The sequence below is a fragment of the Passer domesticus genome, chromosome 9 (genome assembly GCF_036417665.1).
Source record: "Passer domesticus isolate bPasDom1 chromosome 9, bPasDom1.hap1, whole genome shotgun sequence".
Classification (NCBI taxonomy): Eukaryota; Metazoa; Chordata; class Aves; order Passeriformes; family Passeridae; genus Passer; species Passer domesticus.
Window position 1 is genome coordinate 41,644,573 of NC_087482.1, and position 19,485 is coordinate 41,664,057.

The following is a 19,485-nucleotide window of genomic DNA, read 5'->3' on the forward strand; positions in this document are numbered from 1 at the left end:
GGATTAAGAGATATGCTAAAGCCTGAGTTATCTCATTAATAGTAGTGGTAAGATTAACAGCAAGAATTAAACAATTCCATTATTACTTAATGGCTTTTAAAAATGTATTGCCTTAATATTTATAATCAGACTCTTTAAGATTAATAATGCTGATTTGCCACCAACCCATCACAAGCCATTTCTCACACTTACCCAACTTCCACAGAACTCTCCAAAGAAAAAACTGAAATTACATCTTGACAAATTCTGAAGTAAAAAGGAAAGAAACCACATGCATCCATAAATTATATTTTATTCCAAATCCAGCTCTTGGTTTACATTGTACAGGAAACACAGGCAATCCCAAAAGCATTCAGGACTTGCAACGTTACACAAAGTCCCAAAACTGAATTCATCACACTGATGCCATGGTGCCCCGTAGACTCTAAACTTGGGTAAACTGGAGACCAAAAAAAATTTTTTTAAAAATTAGAAGTAGCAAGGAACACAATTCCCATGGTCTGTTAGGAGAACTTAACCCAGACCTACATCCTGCCTTAAAAGATCAAGTGGCCCAAAAGTCTCATGGATTCCCTCAAATTCCAACTTCCAGACAGACCCAAGATGGTCCAGATGCTCTTCAAGTCACAATCCAGATCTCTGCTGTTGTCCAAACTCCCTCAGGATTTACTGGCAAAACCCAAAAATCCAACCAATCCTCCTTCTGCTGCCAAGAAAACTTTGTGCTATTTGAAAAGTTAATCAACACAAACAGTCTTTTTTCATCCTAGCAATATCAAGCCATAAAGGCTGAATAACATGTTGGCCATCAACTGTTGACCCTGCACTCAAATTTGCTGAAACTGGTGAATGTTGGCAGGATTTTTTGCCCTTGGATGAAGTCCCTGCAGCCTCTCCTCCACACATATGTTCAACCATTTGTTTTAGTGATGACTTGAAAGGGCAGCTCCTCATTAGCTGCTCCTGTGCAGACTCCAGCACTCACCCACTGCCTTCAGCAGCATCACCTGCACCACAGGAAGTTAAAAATACACAAAGATTTTCACAAACCAAGCTTCAAATGCCCAGCACTAGAGCCAGCAGTGCAGGATGGCAGCATCACCTCTCAATGATTCTTAAATAAACCTGAATGTCACTTTGGACCTCAGAACATCAGCCTGTCATGGCAGGAGAAAGCAGAGACATGTGGCCCCATGCAATTAATAGTATTTAAAACATTTGCCTCTAAAACCTGGCAAACTACCAAAAATTTTACGCTTTTTTAAATTAAAAAGCTTTTTATTAAAAAAAAATTATGTGCACAGTTCATAATTAAATGCCTTCTTTCCTTTGACTTGGTTTCATTCAAACACAGACATTTTACTGGCTTAAGTTTTATACTTTTTTTTTTCCTTTAAAAATCCCACAAGGTAAAAACCCCAACAGACACATACAGATACAGGAAATGGTATTGCTCAAGGGATTTTTAACCTCCCCCCTCATATTGAGAAGTGCAATTTTGCTTCTATGGTCCTTTAAAGTGAACCAGTTTCCCCCCTCAGTAAAACAACACTCTCCAGGAAGAATTGCACCACAAAATGCATGAAGGTCCCAGCTCTACCCAGCTTCCCCATGCACTGATCAAGGTCTGAGAGATCTATATGAAAATTGTGCTTACAGTAACTCATCCCCAGCAGCACAGACAGGTCAGTAAATGCACCCACACTCTGTGAAATTGCTGGGGAAGGGAAGTCAATACCATCTACAATCAGAGCAGTGAAATGTTTGCATTTATCAGAACTCTCCTGCTTTTCCACAGAAATGTGTGCCTGCCCCGAGCCACCAGGACTGTAGGCTGAGCTGCAAGCCCAGCATGGGGATACATTCCCCAAAAATCCATAATTTAACACAGAACTCTAGGGTTTTATCTCACTGAACTCGATTCTTCTACACATCCTTCTGGCCCCACTTAAGACAAAAGAACCACTACCTTTATTTTCCCCTCCAGAACATCTCAGCTCCAGGGGAAATTTCAAAAAGAACTCAGCTTTGGTTTAATACTCCCTTCACTGAAAACAGTGAACTGTGCTACTGGCTTTGGAAAGTTTCCATTTAAAAAGTTTTCTGGATTAACTCTTCAACATTTTGAGGAAACAAGAATATTAAAAATTAGGCTTTTAGTGACTCCAAGAACAAGGTTCCTCATCAATTCCTTTCCTTTCGGCTGCAGCTGAAAGACACTTTACACATTTTATCACTTGTCCTTAAAAAACTAGGTCATTCCCTTTAGAATCCTCAAAAAAATCAAGTTTTATTCCAATTTGCTCAAGTTTTCCAATGCAGAGTGCTGGTTTTTGTAAAAAAATAGGAAATACCCAGATCACCTGAAATTTAAAGTACTCAGGAAAATATTTACCTGCTCTGAGACAGAAAACTGACTGAACCTACTGTGCAGACTTCGTGTATTGAAGCTTTTATAACTACAGGGACAAGAGTCAAAGTTTATATTTAAATGCAAAATCATAAGACTGTGCTCTCTAATGTGAAAATGTTTCTAAATTTAAAGCAGAAGCTTGCAGTGTCTGTTGACCCTGGACCTACCCCAGAAAACCTTACATGAAATGGGTGGACATATCTTTGTATAAAGAGAATTTCAGAATCTGGAATGTAGGAATACAGTGCAAAAAAACCAGAAATAGCCTGGAAAATAGTTTTTACATATCAAAACCTCCCAGATTAGAAAGGAATTATAAAGTAGAGGTACGGTGCTAAGAAGTTGTCTGACAAATGAACAATGGGTTATTTCCCTCACAGGGGGAAATTAATTTTTTTATGGGCAGGTAGTGCCAGGACAGAAGGGAATGGCTTCAAACAGACAGGGAGTGGGTTTAGATTGGATACAAGGGATAAATTCTTTGCTGTGAGGGTGGGCAGGCCCTGGCACAGGGTGCCCAGAGCAGCTGGGGCTGCCCCTGGATCCCTGGCAGTGCCCAAGGCCAGGCTGGAGCAGCCTGGGACAGTGGAAGGTGGCCCTGCCATGGCAGGGGGTGGATTGAGATGGGCTTTAAAATCCCTTCCAACCCAGGCCATTCTGTGATTAATTAAAAACAGTATTTCAGTCAGAAGTCTGATTTAGAATTCATCATGTTTTACCCTAAATGGCCACTTTGAATGCTGTGAAACATGATTTGCAGCCAGAAGCACCAAATACATAAATTCTTCCACATCGAAGGAGTAGTTTGTAAATTTTGGATGTTCTCCCAGTGTTGGGTGGTGTCCCTAGAAAAACAAGATAAGGACTTTTAGACAGAAAAGATCAATACATCTTCCATTCAAAAAAGCAAGAAAAAAATTGAGGGTCTGCCATTTTAATTTATTATTTCTGACCCACTGATCTGCTCTGAGGCAAAAGAATCAGCAAAGGAACTGCATAACAGCCATGCTATGAATGGTTCATGGCCAATTAATTTGATTTCTCCTCTTCCCTCAGGCATTAATATCAGATGATTTCTTAATCTTAACAGGGAAGTGAATTTGGCCTAAAGAATGAATATCATATTTCAAATACCAGAACACAGGCAGGTAAAGCAGGATAACTGTGAAGTCCTTCAGTTACAGCACCTCACCCTGGCAGCGTGGCCACCATTACCTGGTCCTGAGGGAAAACTTTGTTCCTTTTCCTCCAAGTGATGTAATGGATGCCTCTCAGCCTTGCCAAATCCAGGTAACAACGTTCATCTTCACAATTGTATCTAGGGACAGGCAGAAAAAAACTGAGATGTCTGTTGTCCAGTTCTAAGGCACCGAAACCATGGACAAATTCTGAAACAACAGCAAGGGCTGCCTTCTGCTCCCCAGATGTGGCCTTGGAGGCAGTTTGAGGCACATCTGCACGTCAGACATGTCCCTGTCCAGCTGCAGCAGCTCTTGGACATGTGGAAAACAACCCCTGAGTTTCTGAACTTGTTTGGAGACTGGACAAAACATTCTGGAGCCAAGCCTATGCTGCAAAACACCAGTTCTGCAGCCTTCCCACAGCAGAAGTTCCCAGGATGGACAATTCAGAGCCCTTCTAACAAGCATTCTGGATTTCTGCTTTTTCAGTAGATTAGAGTATCTGCTGACACCCCTACTTTGTGACAAAATATGTTTTAAAAGGAAGCTACAAGAGAAATTTAGGCAAAACACAACAACACAAAACTGACCTTGGCCAGTAAGCTGGTGCTCATGTCCTGAGTAAAAAAAGAAGGATAAAAAAGGAGGATAAAAACCTCCAGGGGGTTGCTAGCACATAATCAATTCATATCAGTAATAGCCCTGGACATGCACATAATCCGTTCACCTGGATCACTAAAAAATCCTGAGATCTCAGACTCACCAGGCAGAACGTGAGCAATGAGGTTTTCTCATTGTTTGCCATTCTCCCATTATATTTGTACCATGGAAGATTAAGAAATCACAGGCTAAGCCTGTATGATATAATTACACTGTATTTTATAATGAAAGCTTTCTCTGTTTTGATCCCCAGGAGAAGAGGCTGCCAAATATGAAGTCTAAACAAGGCTGCAAGACAAACATTGATGGTCAAATACCAGGAAGGGAGAGGCTTCATTAGCAAACAGGAGCAGCTGTGTGTGCAGGAGAGGGGGAAGGACAGACAGACAGACTTACAGCTCAAAGACAACAGCCCAGTCTGGCAGAAAGAGCAGGTGGGTCAGGCCAGCTCCATGGATCCCAATGAATATATCAGAGTTGTGGGTAATTCTCAATTGCTCTGAAAATTCAAGCTCCCTGCAGACAAGACAACAAAAGTGGTTTCAAAAAAAAAAAAAAAAGATGATGTGGCAGCTCTATCCACCCCAGCAGAACATGGCACAAAATTGGCTGAAGGGAATACTGGAAGAGAGAACTGATTTTTCAAGGAACAATACTAAGAATCACAAGTACTGCAGACAGCAGTAACTCAGCATGGAAATAAAAGAAATGCAGGCAGGCTTCAAAACTTCACAAGAATTTGTTTCAAAAATATTTTTGTCAACTTAGAAGTTTTTTTTAAGTTTAAGGGATTTTCTGTTTACTTGTCTTTTTAAAAAATACATCACTTAAAAAAAAACCCCCAAAACCTAAGAACTAAATACCCCAAACAAAACCTTAAAACCCAGTATAAAACACTTGTTTCTGAACTGCATTCAGTGTAATGTAAAATACACAAATAAACCTTCTCCCACTGTCTGTGTTTGGTCAGAACATGAATGTCAGTGCTGCTTGTTTCTCACTCTTCCTGCATGATTCATGACAGCTCCAGGTGCAGCTGCTGCCATTTGGGACAGGCTTGCATTGTTTGGGAACTTTTCCTCCAATCCATTTCTTCCTGGCACAGTGCCTGCTACACCTGGCACCACAAACTGACCTCAGGTGGTGTCTTCAGGGGCCACCAGAGCAGCAAATAATCAGAGTTATTATTGATTGCTAAACCAAGGCTCATATAAAGTAAGACACTGACATCACAAAAGAGAAACCCCTGCTCACACAGTTACTGCAGAGCAATGTGCAAAAAGGTGATGGGAACACAGCTGGCCTTGGAGAGGGAACAGAAGGGATTTCCAGCCTTGTTCCCTGTTCACTCAGCTTTAACCCTGACTAGTGCATTGTGGAATGGGTGTGCTCCAGCACCTCACCCAGCACTTCTCCTTCCCAGTCCTTGGATTTTGCCAGGTTGGACAAACACAGCTGGGACAGCCACAGGCAGCACCAGCTCTCACCCCTTTCCTCCACCAACTCACTTGTACTTGTAGTCCACCACTCTGACCTCCAGCGTTGACACTGTTTTCAGAGCACTCACAAGCTGGGGAGAATAACAAAAAGACAAGGATTTGGTGTCCTCCTTCAGTTAATTGCTCCCTGGCACTCCTGACCTGGTGAAGATAAAACCAGCTTCTGTCTTTGCCATTTTACCAGAACACAAACTGTGAGCAGCAGTGGAGGCATCAGCTGAGGACAGCCCAGCAGGAAAAGCACAAATCCTTTGCTCTGTGTGCTCTGCCACTGAGCTACTGCATCACACGAGCCTCAGTTTCTCCCTGCATAAGGTGGGGATGATAATCCAAATTCATGTTTGTCAGGCTCTAACAGTAAAGAATGAAAGCAGGTATGAAAACATTAAATAATATCATTTTACTATGAAAGAAGCTTTTACACAAGTCCATGAAGTTGCATGATTCAAAAACATAAATCAATATAAAAAGTCATTATGTTCTGAGTGCACAAACTCTGATACAAGGGCTTGTGCTTTTCAATCTGCAGGCATTACAAAGGGTTTTGTTAGACTTCAACACTGGAGATGCTATAAATAAAAGGAATAATTTGAAAGTGAAATAATTTAATTTTATCAGAAGATCTGCAGTGTCTGTTTGCTCAGAGGAAATACTTTTAGTATTACATTTGTAGTCTTCCACTGGATATTTAGAAAGGGCAGCAAGGTTCAGTGTCTGGGGTACAGAAATGGAGACTGCCTAGAAGACATTTCAGAACAAATTAATATAAACATTGGACATGTTTCTCCAAGATTTGCCAGAAAAAAGATGTCTTGGCTGTACCTGAACAAAAAATCAACCCAGTAAGCAAAATTTAACTTCTAATAGATATTTTTTAAAGATACAAAGGACCACACCTCATTCTGGTTTAATATTTTCCGGTAATCTGTGCTGCGTGCGAGGATGGTGACTCGAATTTTCCCATCCTAAAAAGAAAGAAGCAGCAGTGTATTAGCTAAGAGGCAGCCCTCACAAAAAAAAAAAAAAAACCAATCCCAGACTCTTCCATACTTACTTCTGGCAATTATTTGAGCAACTAAATATGTTCCTTCCACATGTAATAAATAGATGGTGTAACCACTTTAAAATGCACATTGCATTTTCTGACAGATTCAAAGCATCAAAAACTTTGTGAAAGTCTGATTATTAAGCAAGAACTAAATATTTTCTGAAAGATTTCTTTTATTCAGTACAAAAGAGCCTTTGTATTACACACTATCTGGCAGTTTTTGAAAGCAGGAAAGCAGCTTTCTGGATGGCTTGTGCACAAGTTCCTTGGAAAAAAAAAATTCCTTCTATAACAGCTCCTCCTTTTACCTCTTTTAATTAATTGGACTCACAGGGGTGAGCGCTCCAAGTGAAATAAAGAGATTTAACTGCATGGCTCCCATTAGTGTCAGCAGGAGAAGCATAACAGAATGCCTGTGCAGAGCTCTGAATGTGCCCCTCAGCAATAATTTGTGGGCTACTCTCCAGCAGACACTTCAGCTAGCCCAGAGCTGCCCTGGCCCCCAGGGCAACAAAAACCATCCGTGAGAGCAACAGAGAAGCCCAGACCTGACAGATGGTGCTGGGCAAGCATGGAAGGACCAGGCTCCTGTTTCCAGCTCTGATCCCAGCTCAGCAGCATCCAAGGGGATGGATAAAGGCCAAGCTCTGCTCTGCTCTGTGGGATCCCCACTGCTGCTCCATGGAACTCGGGTCTGACTCAGCTGGGAAAGACACAAAGGCCTCCAGCACAGGGATGGGACCCTAAGGCTGGAAGGAGAATCCTCTAAAGTCTGTCCTGCAGAAATCAGACATAAGGGCAACTTCCACAAACATACACAAATGTTCTCTGAAGGCCTTTGCAGGGAAAACCCAAACCCTAAACAGGAAAGGACAACAAGTACCCAGGTACACCCCCACTCCCCACTGGGTTCAGTTTGCCACTGCTGTTCCCTGGCAAGAGCCACCAGCTCTGTATTGCAGCTGCTTTGTGCAGCTATCACACCTTGGGTCCTTCCTGGGTGATGTTTAATCTGTGCAGCACATGCTGAGAAAAGGCTCGGAACAGCCCCGTGCCGTGACAGCCAGAGATCTGAAATTAAAAAAGGAACTGTTAATATACAGTTATTTCACTCAGAAAACCGAGCTTTGTGATCAGGTTTTTAACATTCTTGTGGAACAAAAGCCACTGTGCTATTCACTGCAACACAAGTGGCACTTTCATTTAGAAAGAAATATAACTCTAGTGCTGGAGCCTGAGTGTGTGAGCTAATACCCTCAGGGAAGTCTGACTGTTTAAGCTCTTGTGCTCTGCAAAAATACCACTTAGTTCACAGTGCCCACCCATTAAAGGGGAATAATTTGCACCTCCTGAGCTGTGACACAGGAGACTGCACACACCCAGCTGGAACAACTTTAAAATCCCAGTCTTTAGGGAAGATTATTCCTGATTGGAGTTGGAACCTTCACTGCAGTGTATGGCTCAGATTCTGCCCTCCTGGTGGGAATGGATGGATAAAGGGACTCACCAGAGGGGTGTTGTAGAACAATCCTGGATGGATGGATGGATGGATGGATGGATGGATGGATGGATGGATGGATGGATGGATGGATGGATGGATGGATGGATGGATGGATGGATGGATGGAGGCACTCACCCAAGGGGTGTTACAGAGCAATCCTGGACGGATAAAGGCACTCACCAGAGGGGTATTGTAGAACAATCCATATCGCATCCGAGGCAGCAAAGAGAACACGGCTTCTTTAAAGCACACCTGGAAGGGGATCATGAGGAGTTTACCCCCACTGCTCCTTCCCCAGCCCATTCACTGCCAGCCCTGCTCCTAACGAGCCAGCAATTACTGCTCCTGCCAAGGACAGCCCGGCTTCCTCTGCTGGGCAAGTGAACAGAACAAAAATCCCAAGAGGCGTGCAAAGTGTGGGAAGGGGTGATGAAAAAGCCCCAAAACAGAATAAACATGGACTAAAGAGAAGGAAACCACTTAGGGAGTTTATGACTAGATTGAAGAGGCTGAAATGAGCTCTGAATAGATGCATTTTTTTATTTTAATCTTTTTTTTTTTTTTTATGATAAGCAGCAGGAATGCCAAGAGTTACAGGGGCAAAGAAACACCTCAGGAGGAATCAGAAGACTTAAGAAAGACCATTTGAAAACCCTTAATTTCAGCTGGGAGTCCTGCATTCATAAATACCACCTCTCACGACACAAAAGTTAGGCCCATCTTTATAAAGGATAGACACATCACAGAACCAGGTAACAGTTCTGTGTCTTGTTTTTAAGGTAGAATACTCATATTAATTACACAAATTCAGCATGAATGGAAAGTATTAATGCTTTCCTCTGGAACACCCATAACTGCAAGAAGCTTGAGAAGTTGTCATATTTGATCCCTAGTGACCGTGAATTAAAACAAAATATAGAATTCCATACCCTTTTAGAGTCAAAAGTTTTCAAGTGAATTATTTCATAGTCAGTAAATGCCTTCCATGTCTCACTGAACAAATCACCGTAGCCATATGAGCTCTAGGAGGAAAGCAAAAAAAAAAAAAGAGGGTACAACAATTACAAAAATGCATATTAGAAACTCTCTTCATGATGTACAGGTTCTGTATATGAGTTTTAATACAGTTAATATATGCAACACCACCACAGGACCCAAGGCAGCCTAGCACAGAACACAGACATTACACAGCACCAAACTCTGCATTTGCACTGGCAGGTAACTCAAATTACCTCTCAGGTGGTTAATTTTTAATGAAAACTTCTGTAAATTAGCAAACTAGACAATTTTCTTCAGTAACAGATTATAATTTCTGAGTTAGGAGTGAGAATTACTTTTCCCAGTGTCAACAGAACACAAGTTAAATTTGAAAGAACACAAACACAGGGATGGTAGGAGGCCTGAATCTCAGCTCTTGAGGTTAAAAAAAAACAAAACAAAACAAAAAAACACCTGGGAACTCAAGTGCAGCACTGAAGTTTGAGGTTAAAGTCACAACAAGCTTATTTTGCATTTGCCTGTTTTGGAACTGTCACTTGCAATGGCACATGTATCACAAACTGAAGGCAATGATCTGATTTGATGGAAGAAACACGCAGGGGGTTTCTCTACAGAGCAGTAAAAAACTTTGGTTCTGTGGGGAGCTTTTAAAGAGCCATCCACTCCCTGCAACACCATCCCAGCAGCAGGGGCTCCTGCCTTCAATCTGTCACCTTTCCTGCCCATCCCAGGGCTGAGTCACCACCTCAGCTCTTGGAATGTGATTAAATGTGCCCCCAGTAGCCCTGGTGCAGATTCTCACTAAAGCTTCCTTTCAGTTCTGGGGCAAGCTCAGGCTGCTTGGAAAGTGGGAACATTCTAAATAAGAAATGTGAAAATAGGACTACAAATGATAGCAGGAGAGAAGAGAGATCTGGTGAAATGTAAAAGCATCTAAAGGACACCAGATTTCCTTTGGTTCAAGAGGCTTTCCTCTTGCTCTGCCATTAGGCATTAATAAATTTTACAACACAGACTCCCTTCTGGCCACGTATTACAAGGGCTGCTCTCCCAGATTAGCAGTGGAGAACTGATGAAAGCACCTCTCTGCTCTCCTTAAAAGTGCTTTATAAACATTTCTTCCCTGCATTCACAGAAGATCTGCACACCAACACCCAGTGGAATTCCTACTCATTTTCTGCTTTGTTTAACCTACATCTAAGGGCATTACTCTTTAATAAGAACAGTAGGTAGGAAGTACGGCCAAATCTAATTACATCAAGTTAAAAAAAAAAAAGAGAATGAATAATAAGCTAAGTCCAGCTTTTGACGAGCACAGACAGTTTATCAGCAGTTGACTGGTGCCATCACCTGGTTTTACATAGCAATGAACTCCAGCTGCCTGAGCAGGTAATGCTCATTTAAATTGATAACAGTGTGGCACTACTTTGAATGGTACATCTGAGAGTTACTTGATTCAGCGATATAAGACAAAGGGTTGCTTTTCAAAGCAATTTGCAATGCTGTCTGACACCTGATCTTTTGAGAAAGCCACCAGAGCTGGATGAACAGGTCCTGTGCAACACCTAGAGAGCACACTTATCTGGCAGATGGCACCGATTTAGCTTTAAAATACAATAGAATTAGGAAAAAAAGAGTTTCTTCCAGCCAAACAGGTTTCTCATTAAACAGCAAGCAGGGGATATTTGCAGTTCTCTATTGAAGTTTTGTTATCCTAGCACTAAATGCTCAGAGAGAAAACTCAGCACTTTATGATCACAAAACAGGTGTGGGACAGTGACATATTCAAGAACTGTTTATTTCTGGTCCTAATTATGCACTTTATCTGGCACATTACAAATTGCCCACTTGTTTTTTATTTCATTTAATACCCTCCTCCACAACTTAAATACTGTCCAATAAAACTAATATTACTGAAACACAGTAATGGTTTCAACTCGGCAGTACAGCAGAAACAGCCCCACTTAAAAACTTGTTTTATGTTATCATGGCAACGTGAGAGGTGATTGAGGGAAGTAACTGCAAGAGGGCTACTTAAAGGAATTAAATATTCAACTGTGTTTTAATATATATAAGGATTTAATTTAGCTGTTTTCCTTACTACAGGCTGCAAATTACTGATTTACAAACATGCAAGACTGCATTTCTTTTTGAATATAGAACAAACAGTTGAGCAAATCTACTTCAATATTCCAAGAAAAAAAAAAAAAAACAGTTAAAACTTCAAATGCTACAGATTAGAAATACTGATCAGATTATTTCTGAGGCCACACCAAAAAAAAGGCATAACTATGTGCTAGCAAACATGGTTCATCATAGAAAATCTGGTTTTTAACTATTGCTCATGCACCTGCATTAAAAGGATCCAGAAATTTATCAGTTCCACATGGCTGTGGCCACAAGAGAGCTAAGGATTGGCTACCAAAACTTCAGAGCCTCTATAAAGCAGAAATACAACCCATCACAAATGTTAAAGGCAGAGCAGACTTACAGTGTCCCACATGACTATGTTGACATCAGTACTGAAGGAATTATTGATATGCTGGGTGATGTAAAGATTGACAAAATCACAGAAGTGATGGTACATATTAACACCTGAGAAAGAAAGAATTGTTAGCAAAACACTGCATTACTTGCTCCACTTTTATTGGTTTATGCATTTTTCCTGGTTAGCATCCTGCATTTTATATTAGCTTCCCCTGCTTCTGACTCCTTGAATTCTCCTAATACACCCTAAAAAAGGGACCTCTAAAAGGAAGGAATCAAGGAAAGAAATCTGAGGTAAAATGTGTTTAAAAAAAAAAAAAGAAAATAACAGAGTTAGAAGAGTGGCCAAGAGAATAAGATGAGCTTCACGTGCCAATTCTCCTTGCAGTCTGCAGCTGCTTTCTGAAGGCTGTGAAAGGATCTCCTGCTTTCACACAGCCCAGTCAGACACAAGGAAACGTGAGAACTGGCCTTCAGCTCAGGCCTGGGTTCTGCTTTGTGGGCTGAGGGAGGCTCTGTCTGTGTGACCACAGGACACAACTTCACACCAGCCCAAGCCATCCCCCAGGTCCTCTCTTGCTCACTCTTGGTGCACAAAAATCTCCCACAAAACAAAGAAGGGAACACAGAGGAGGTGCCACAGCCCAGTCCCTGCAGCAGCTTGGCTGAAGATGCCAGGCAGTGGCAGGGGAGGAGCAGGACCCTGTCACTGCTGCTGTGTGTGACAGGGACAGAGCCCAGCTCAGCAGCACCCAGACACAGCCCTGCCCTCTGCAGCTGCTGCTTGTGCTCATCCTCAGCATCCTCCCCCAGCAACACTGCCCTGCCAAGGGTGCTGCACCAACAGAGAGGCTGGTGAAGCTCCAAAAATGTCAGGTTCCTGAAGGTGCCCCTCTTGGGACACCTTCCTATCCTCCTTCTCCTCACAGAGAGAGGAGCACACAGCCCTTGGTGAGGAGGATGGGGGTGTGTGAACTGATCTGAACACAGATCCTGCTGCTGAGCACGTCGTGCAGCACACAGACACCCATACTGGGGTTTCATAGTATGGATCCTGCCATGCAGAAACGCAGCCTTTGGCACAAAGTCAAACACTGCCAAACCACAGTCCAGAGAACAGCTCTGCAAGGCAAACAGCAGGAAGTCGCTCTGATTTTTTTTTAAACATCTGTGGGAAATCATAAGATTTTCAAATTTCAGTTTCTAAGTCTGTCACTGGAACTACTTCAAAAAAAGTAACTAAAAATTCACATAATTTTTCATATTACAAGTGAACTTAACTAACTGTCACAAAGGCATAATGTAGATGGGCAAGTTGAATATGAGCTTTTTTCACTGCAGTACAAGAAAAAAAAAGTAAAATAAAGATACCAGTTACCTGCATCTAATTTCATGAAGTATGTTGGCTTTTCAATAACAATGTCACACTTCCCATCTTCTAGAGGCCTGAAGTCTAATGCAGTGAATGTCTGGAGTTCTGCAAACCTAGAAAGAGTCAATCACACAGAATATGCTTTGACATCACACGTTTAAACAAATGTACTTCCTATGTCTCAGATTTACTAACTGTCCTTCCAGTCCATTTCAGTTAACAGGACTGCTTAAAACTGATAGAGTCTGACAATTAAAACTATTTGAAATTATAATGGAATGTTCTTCAGGGCTTCTAGAGGTTAAACACTGCCTTTGATCTCAGGAGTGAACAGCACCTTTGATCTCCAAATCAAGGCAGCAGGGATGGAACAAAGAGCCTCAGAACCTGGATCTGTGGCTCCACCTGACTTGATCTGCCTTGCCAGAGACACTTCAGTGAGATTTCCATGCCTTGGTTGGAATAATGAATCTAGAGGCAGAATTTATTGTTCCTGCATCTAAACAAGGATGAGCAGCTGTGATGACAATAGCAGGCAGAGGAGAAAAATCTTTTGTATTGCACTAAATTTACAGTCTCCCTCCTCTGCAGCAGTTCTTGACTTAAATTAAACATCAATGAAAAATGGGGGAAGAAAAAGAAAATACAAGCAAAGCATAAGAATGAATTATTCTATGGACCTTAATGGCTCCAGTTCCTTCATCAATTAACTGGCAAGGCAGCTTTGAAGTGCAAACATGCAAACTGTGATGCTCAGCCTGTGGACCCAGCCCTCCTCACACTGCCAGCCCAGGCACACATCCTCATCATCCTCTCCAAGGGCTGTGGAAACTCAAACACAAGGCCAGCCTCGAGGCTTCTCACCACAAAACAACCTCCCCTTCCTCACACAGACCAGGCACAGCACCAGCACCTTGCCCAGAAAACACCTGAAGGTTATACCTTCCAATAAATGAGTTTTCACAGCTTTTGCTGCTGCAAATGAAACAGGACACAAATACACACGGTGTGGCTCAAACTTTCTGCAGAAATATAATTACCAGAGGTTTCTAATATCAACTCTCAAATTGACCCCAAAAGGAGCAAGTCTTTCCTCAGTATGAAATCCCCTACACGCAGCTGGCAATGCCAATGACAAAAATAAAAAAATAATTAGCAAGTGAACTTGGAAGCAGCCTTGAGAAGAGATTCTTACCAAGACTGCAGAGGGCTCTTGCGTTGACCTTCAGCCAAAAATGCTTGAACATCAAGGGTACAATGACCACCAATTTCTCCCTTCTGGAAAAAGTCTTCTTTAAATCTAATGCAAATTTAAAAAAGTTTGTCAGCTTTTGTGCAACAGGGCCACCAGTGCCCTGCAATCTCAATTACATACTCAAGCCAGTGCTACTCAGTCTCAGTTCAGCAAGGCACCTCACACATATTTAAAATTTGAGTGTTTTCCTCAGTGTAAATCAAGAATTTCCCACAGCTGTGTCCTTGAAGGTGTAGGCATCATCTTAGAAAGCAGCACTAATCCACCCAGAATGTTATTAATAATTATTTACACATACCCACATGAGTAATTTAATCAAATTTTGCTTCATGACAGTGATGCCTCACTGTCATGCCAGGACCATCACTGGTTGGAGTTCTTGTTTCTTTCTAACAATTTCTTACTGAAATTTACCTCGGATTTCACAACCCACTTTGCTACCCAAGGATTTTTTATGACATATGAAGAGTGAGATGCAACAAATTTCCTGAAAATAAGTTGCCAGCTAAAAGCTTTGTCTAAATGAGCTTTCAGGACAGGCTGTGATGATGACAAAACCCATTCTCTGAAGGGTAATATCAGTCTCAGTCATGAATCAGATCAAGGCACTGGCTTCAAAGACAAGTCAGAGGTCATGCCAGCACCACTGGTATGGTTTTTTCATCCAGTTTCCAATATGTAGCTTTTTAATTTGAGATGTGGAAGATCTGGGTTCAGATCTCTCCTCAAGTCACTCAGTATCTAAAAATGCAGCTCCTGGATCTGGTATAAAGGCACAGGAAATGTCTTGGCTCCTCAGACAAAAGCAATTGTATTTTGCACATTATCTGATCAAGGAAGGACATGACTGAAGACACAGAAACATTTTCCTCTCTTCCATCAGGGAGGATTCCAATCACCCATCATCATTCCATAAAACTGAGAACTTGGGTTTTTCCACCACCACCACCAGCAGCAGCCAGCAATGAAGAGAGGCAAACCTTTACAGGGCCTTCAGCAACAAGCAGCTGATCAGCAGTAAAACTGCTGGCAGTAAAAAGTAAAAAAAATAAAACCCATACCAACAAGCAAACCAGCTTTGTTAAACCAATTCTCAAATCTCTTTCCCTGCCATGCCATTTTTGCTATAACACAAGCAGAGACCTGTCATGGTTTCTCTTCACAGCTCGTAAATCAATGTACAGGTTGGTTGCTCTGCAATGCTGAAGGTACTGGGAGCAGGTCAGAGATGAATCCCCCTGTTAAGAACAAGCAGAATTCTGTCAACAACAGAAATTATTTTTAAAAACAAGTGCAAAGTATCAGATCTATCAGAAATACCTACTGTTGCTGCAGGCTTGCAATGGGTTTTCACTTCACTGAGCCTCTCTCGCACATACCCAAAGTCTGCTTGTTTCCAGAATATCTGCTGGGCTGTCTCGATGTCACTGGCCCTGGTGTGTGAAGGAGAGAGGAAACAAATCAAGGTCTGTTGCTCAATTCTAGTAATAACTTCAACAGATCACATTTTTCCACTGAAAGTGGAACAGAGGAACCAGCCAGTTCTTTTATTGGCATTTAAGATGCCAGAACAGGAAGCACTTATCAGCTGCATGTAAGTGAAAACATCAATGACAATTTAATTTAAAGCTATTCTCCCCTAAAAGGGTACACATTTTTTTTTCTACATTTTTTTCCTCTGTTTTTAAAGCTAAGAAAGGAAATACAGCTATTTTAGGAATCTGAATTCAAGGCTAAATCAGAATAATGAAAACATTCTGGCAGGAAGCATTTCTAGCAGTATTTTCTTCCTTAAAAAGTTAAATTTTTTAAATCACGTTGAAAGGCTCATTATAAATAAATACACACATTTTATATATATATATATATACACACACACACACAGGTGTCCACAAAAAAATCACACTTTAAATTCTAAATATCACAATAATGTTTACTTCACAGCTATATCAAAGTGAGCAATTTTTTTTACCACAATGTACAGTAGACATTTAAAATTAAACTTACCACCCGGTTTCAACATAATCACACACTGGGTAACTGAACCTGTTCTCTGATCTGCAAGATTTCTCATAACCCCAGCAGGATTTTAGTTTCTTCAAGTGTTTCTGCAGCACAGAATGACTGAATCAGGTTTTGCAACAGGAAAATGGGAAATGACTTAAGTGAGCTGTTTTTAAATGACATCTTGCTCATAAATCTTGCATAAAAGGCTTTTGGTTTGGTCTGTTTTCAAACAGAGTTTGAGAAACAACACCCAGATTCCTCATGCACAGCAGAGGCTCCAAAGTGGACACACATGCACATCAATGTTATTCTTGTCTTCAATAGCTCCTAAGACAAATCCTTTCCCTGACTAATTGGCAAGGAGACAATCAATCACCATCTACAACTGCTGCAGCTCCCAAGAACAAACCACCCCAACAGGACAGACAAACAGAAAAAAGCAAACTTACTTTATATGGGCAAAGAGGGTCCTGCTTACAGATGTCAGCAACATGCTGGTTATTGTGCAGAAAGTAGGGGATATGCTCATCTGGCAAGTTGATGGCTTTGTAGCTGTAGAATGGCTCTTCTGGAATGTTTGGGAATTCAGTAGGATCTTCAGCTTGGGGATTAGCCAGAATTTCTTGCAGTAGCAATCCAAACACAAGCAACATAAACATGGCAACCTGTGAGTTCTGTACTTTATAAATAAAATAGAAAAAAAAAAAGAAATTAACATATCTGCAGCATTTCAAGCACACAGGACAAAATTCAGTCGGAGTCAGACATACAAAGAATTTGTACTTGCATTTCTGGAGTGGTTTCTTTTTCCTGTGAAGACCAAACTTTCACTGAGAGGCCAGACTGCACAACCCCAGGATTATCTTTGAATCATTAGTCATTGAGTGTTATTATGCACTGCAAACTCCCAGCAAAGCTAAAATGGGTGTGTTTACTTTAGCTAAATGCCAAGGGATCCTGAGAGCTCAGTGTGGAAACCAAGTATAGAGCATGCAATATCCAGTGAGAAGGGAAAAAGTAGAAGAGCTGGGGGGAGGGGTGAGAAAAGAAGGATTTTTTAGTTTTAAAATAAGTATGAAAACAACACATTCTCCATTTTGAACTAATAATTGGCTGAGGGAAAAATAGGCAGACACAAATAGAGGGTCACAGCTAAGTAATACAGAATGCCCGTTTTTAGTGCTTAACATAATTTTAAAGAAACTTTACTAGTGAGTATATTCTCTACATAATTTTATACATAATAGAAGTGTATTTATATATATACACATGTAAACATACACAGGCCCGCACATCTGTATACCCTAAAGCTGACTGCATACCTTCCTGCTAATACAACCTTCTCATCTAACAGCCCTGCTTTGAACCATTAAACTTCCCGAGGAAAAGAAATGTATGGCCTGTATCTAAACTCCACCTTTTCTGGGGTTATAATTTGCTAAAATTTGCATGCTTGCTTTCAACCGAAGCCTTTAGCAAAATTCTTTCGATACAAGTGGTTTTACCTGTTTGGTTTGAGAGGAACCACTTCAGCTTTCCCAGGTACAGAAACCTAGAGCGGGGGAGGAAGGTGGAGTTAGGTTCGTCCTGGAAAAGGAGATTTCCTCAGCACACTGTCCTGCTCTTGGGGACACGTTCCCAGAGCAGCTGCCACAGCCCGGGCACCGCGCTGATCTGTCACTCGGGTCCCTTTCCCCGCACACAGCACACGGGATCGCCTCTTCCACCACAAACCCGGCGGTGCCCCCAAAACACGCGGCCCTTCCCCACCCCGGGTGAGGCTGTCACTTCGGGAAGGTGCCCGGCATCCTGCGCCAGGCCGTGCTGGGGTCCGTGAGAGACCCAGACCCGGACCTGGTGCCTGACCCACGAGTGTCACACCCGCGCTGGACCGGGCACAGCATCGCCTCTCAGCGCGCATCGCACCGCGTATCACCGCGCATCTCAGCGCGCATCTCAGCGCGTATCACCGCGTATCTCACCGCGTGTCTCGGCCCCGCGGCCCACGGGCCCGGCCGCTGCTCCTGCTGGGCGCTGGCCGCCGGCCCCAATCCTCATGTCCGGGGGCAGCGCTCGGCGCGGCCCCGCCGGGCTCCGGGGGAAGCGCCCGAGCGGTGCGAGGGAGCGGCCGCGCCGGGAGCGCCGCCGGCAGCAGCCGGGACCGCCCCGGGGAAGGCGGCAGGGAAGGAAGGAAGGCAGGGAAGGAAGGAGGGGCCGCCGGGCCGGGGCGGAGGCGCAGCTCGGGCGCGGGCCGGGCTCAGGTGGGCGCGCAGCGCAGCGCACCTGCCCGCGGGAGCGGCGGCGGAGCAGCCGCGCCTTCCTTCTGCTGCCGGAAATTAAGCGCGGCCGGCCCGGGAGCGGCGAGCGCAGGATGCGGAGGAAAAGGGCCTTTTCCTGGCGCGGCCCGGCAGGAAGCGCAGGCTCCGGCACCCCATTGTTCCCCCCGAGCCCAGGCCGGAGCTCGGCGATGCCCTCCCCGACACCGCTCCTGCCTCTGCCGGCACCCCGCACCCTCCTCCGGTCTGACCCAATTCCCGCAGTGACGAGCGCCAGGGGAGGCACAGTCGCCAGCAATAAAGAGCTTGGAATCCTCCCGCACAGCCCAGACCTCTTCTCCCCTCGTTCCCAGGTGGGAAACGAGGAACAAACAGCCCCAGCCAGGAAATCGGCGAGAGAACGCGGGCGCCAGCAGAGGGGCTGACCCCGCAGGGACACCGCTTACCTGAATAAAGGAAATGAGTCTGAATTTCACGTTATCCACAACCCCATCCCTGCGGGGCATTTAGAAATAAAGCAGCCCCTCGTACATAAATACCCACGGTGCTGCAAGACTTCAGCTGGCATCTGTACCTGTATCCCAATTATATCGGCATCTTCTACCTTAAGTAATATTTTCCTTTCACAGCACTAGGTTCACACCCACCCTCCCCAGAATTATTTTTAAGTCTTTTCTCAGAGAACCAGAGCACACTGTTAGCGGAAAATTTTATTTTATGCTGACCCGTGCTTTTTACAGTTTATACATATTTTACAACTAGAAACCAAGGGGTTCAATTTCGCTGT

The 19,485-nt window shown here is 43.1% G+C and overlaps 1 protein-coding gene across 4 annotated transcripts; it reads right to left on the bottom strand.

Annotated features, from left to right (window-relative positions):
* Positions 1-276: 276 nt before the first annotated feature.
* Positions 277-18,910, bottom strand: EOGT (EGF domain specific O-linked N-acetylglucosamine transferase). Of its 4 annotated transcripts, XR_010368720.1 has the most exons (18): positions 18,405-18,909; positions 17,928-17,974; positions 16,872-17,101; positions 16,423-16,523; positions 15,740-15,848; positions 15,559-15,653; positions 14,356-14,460; positions 13,167-13,273; positions 11,793-11,896; positions 9,232-9,324; positions 8,483-8,554; positions 7,786-7,872; positions 6,650-6,718; positions 5,763-5,824; positions 4,651-4,770; positions 3,629-3,731; positions 1,103-3,258; positions 277-1,007 (listed from the first exon to the last, which is right to left on the bottom strand). XR_010368720.1 is itself a non-coding variant. In XM_064432999.1 (17 exons), exons 3-17 carry the CDS (start codon positions 17,079-17,081, stop codon positions 3,112-3,114), a joined length of 1,584 nt encoding a protein of 527 aa, XP_064289069.1. In that variant the 5' UTR covers positions 17,082-17,096; positions 17,928-17,974; positions 18,405-18,910; the 3' UTR covers positions 277-3,111. The 4 variants fall into 4 exon arrangements, 3 of the variants coding, with proteins under 3 accessions (XP_064289069.1, XP_064289067.1, XP_064289068.1); XM_064432999.1 differs by having other exon boundaries at positions 277-3,258; positions 16,872-17,096; positions 18,405-18,910; XM_064432997.1 differs by having other exon boundaries at positions 277-3,258.
* Between the last annotated feature and the right edge of the window lie 575 nt (positions 18,911-19,485).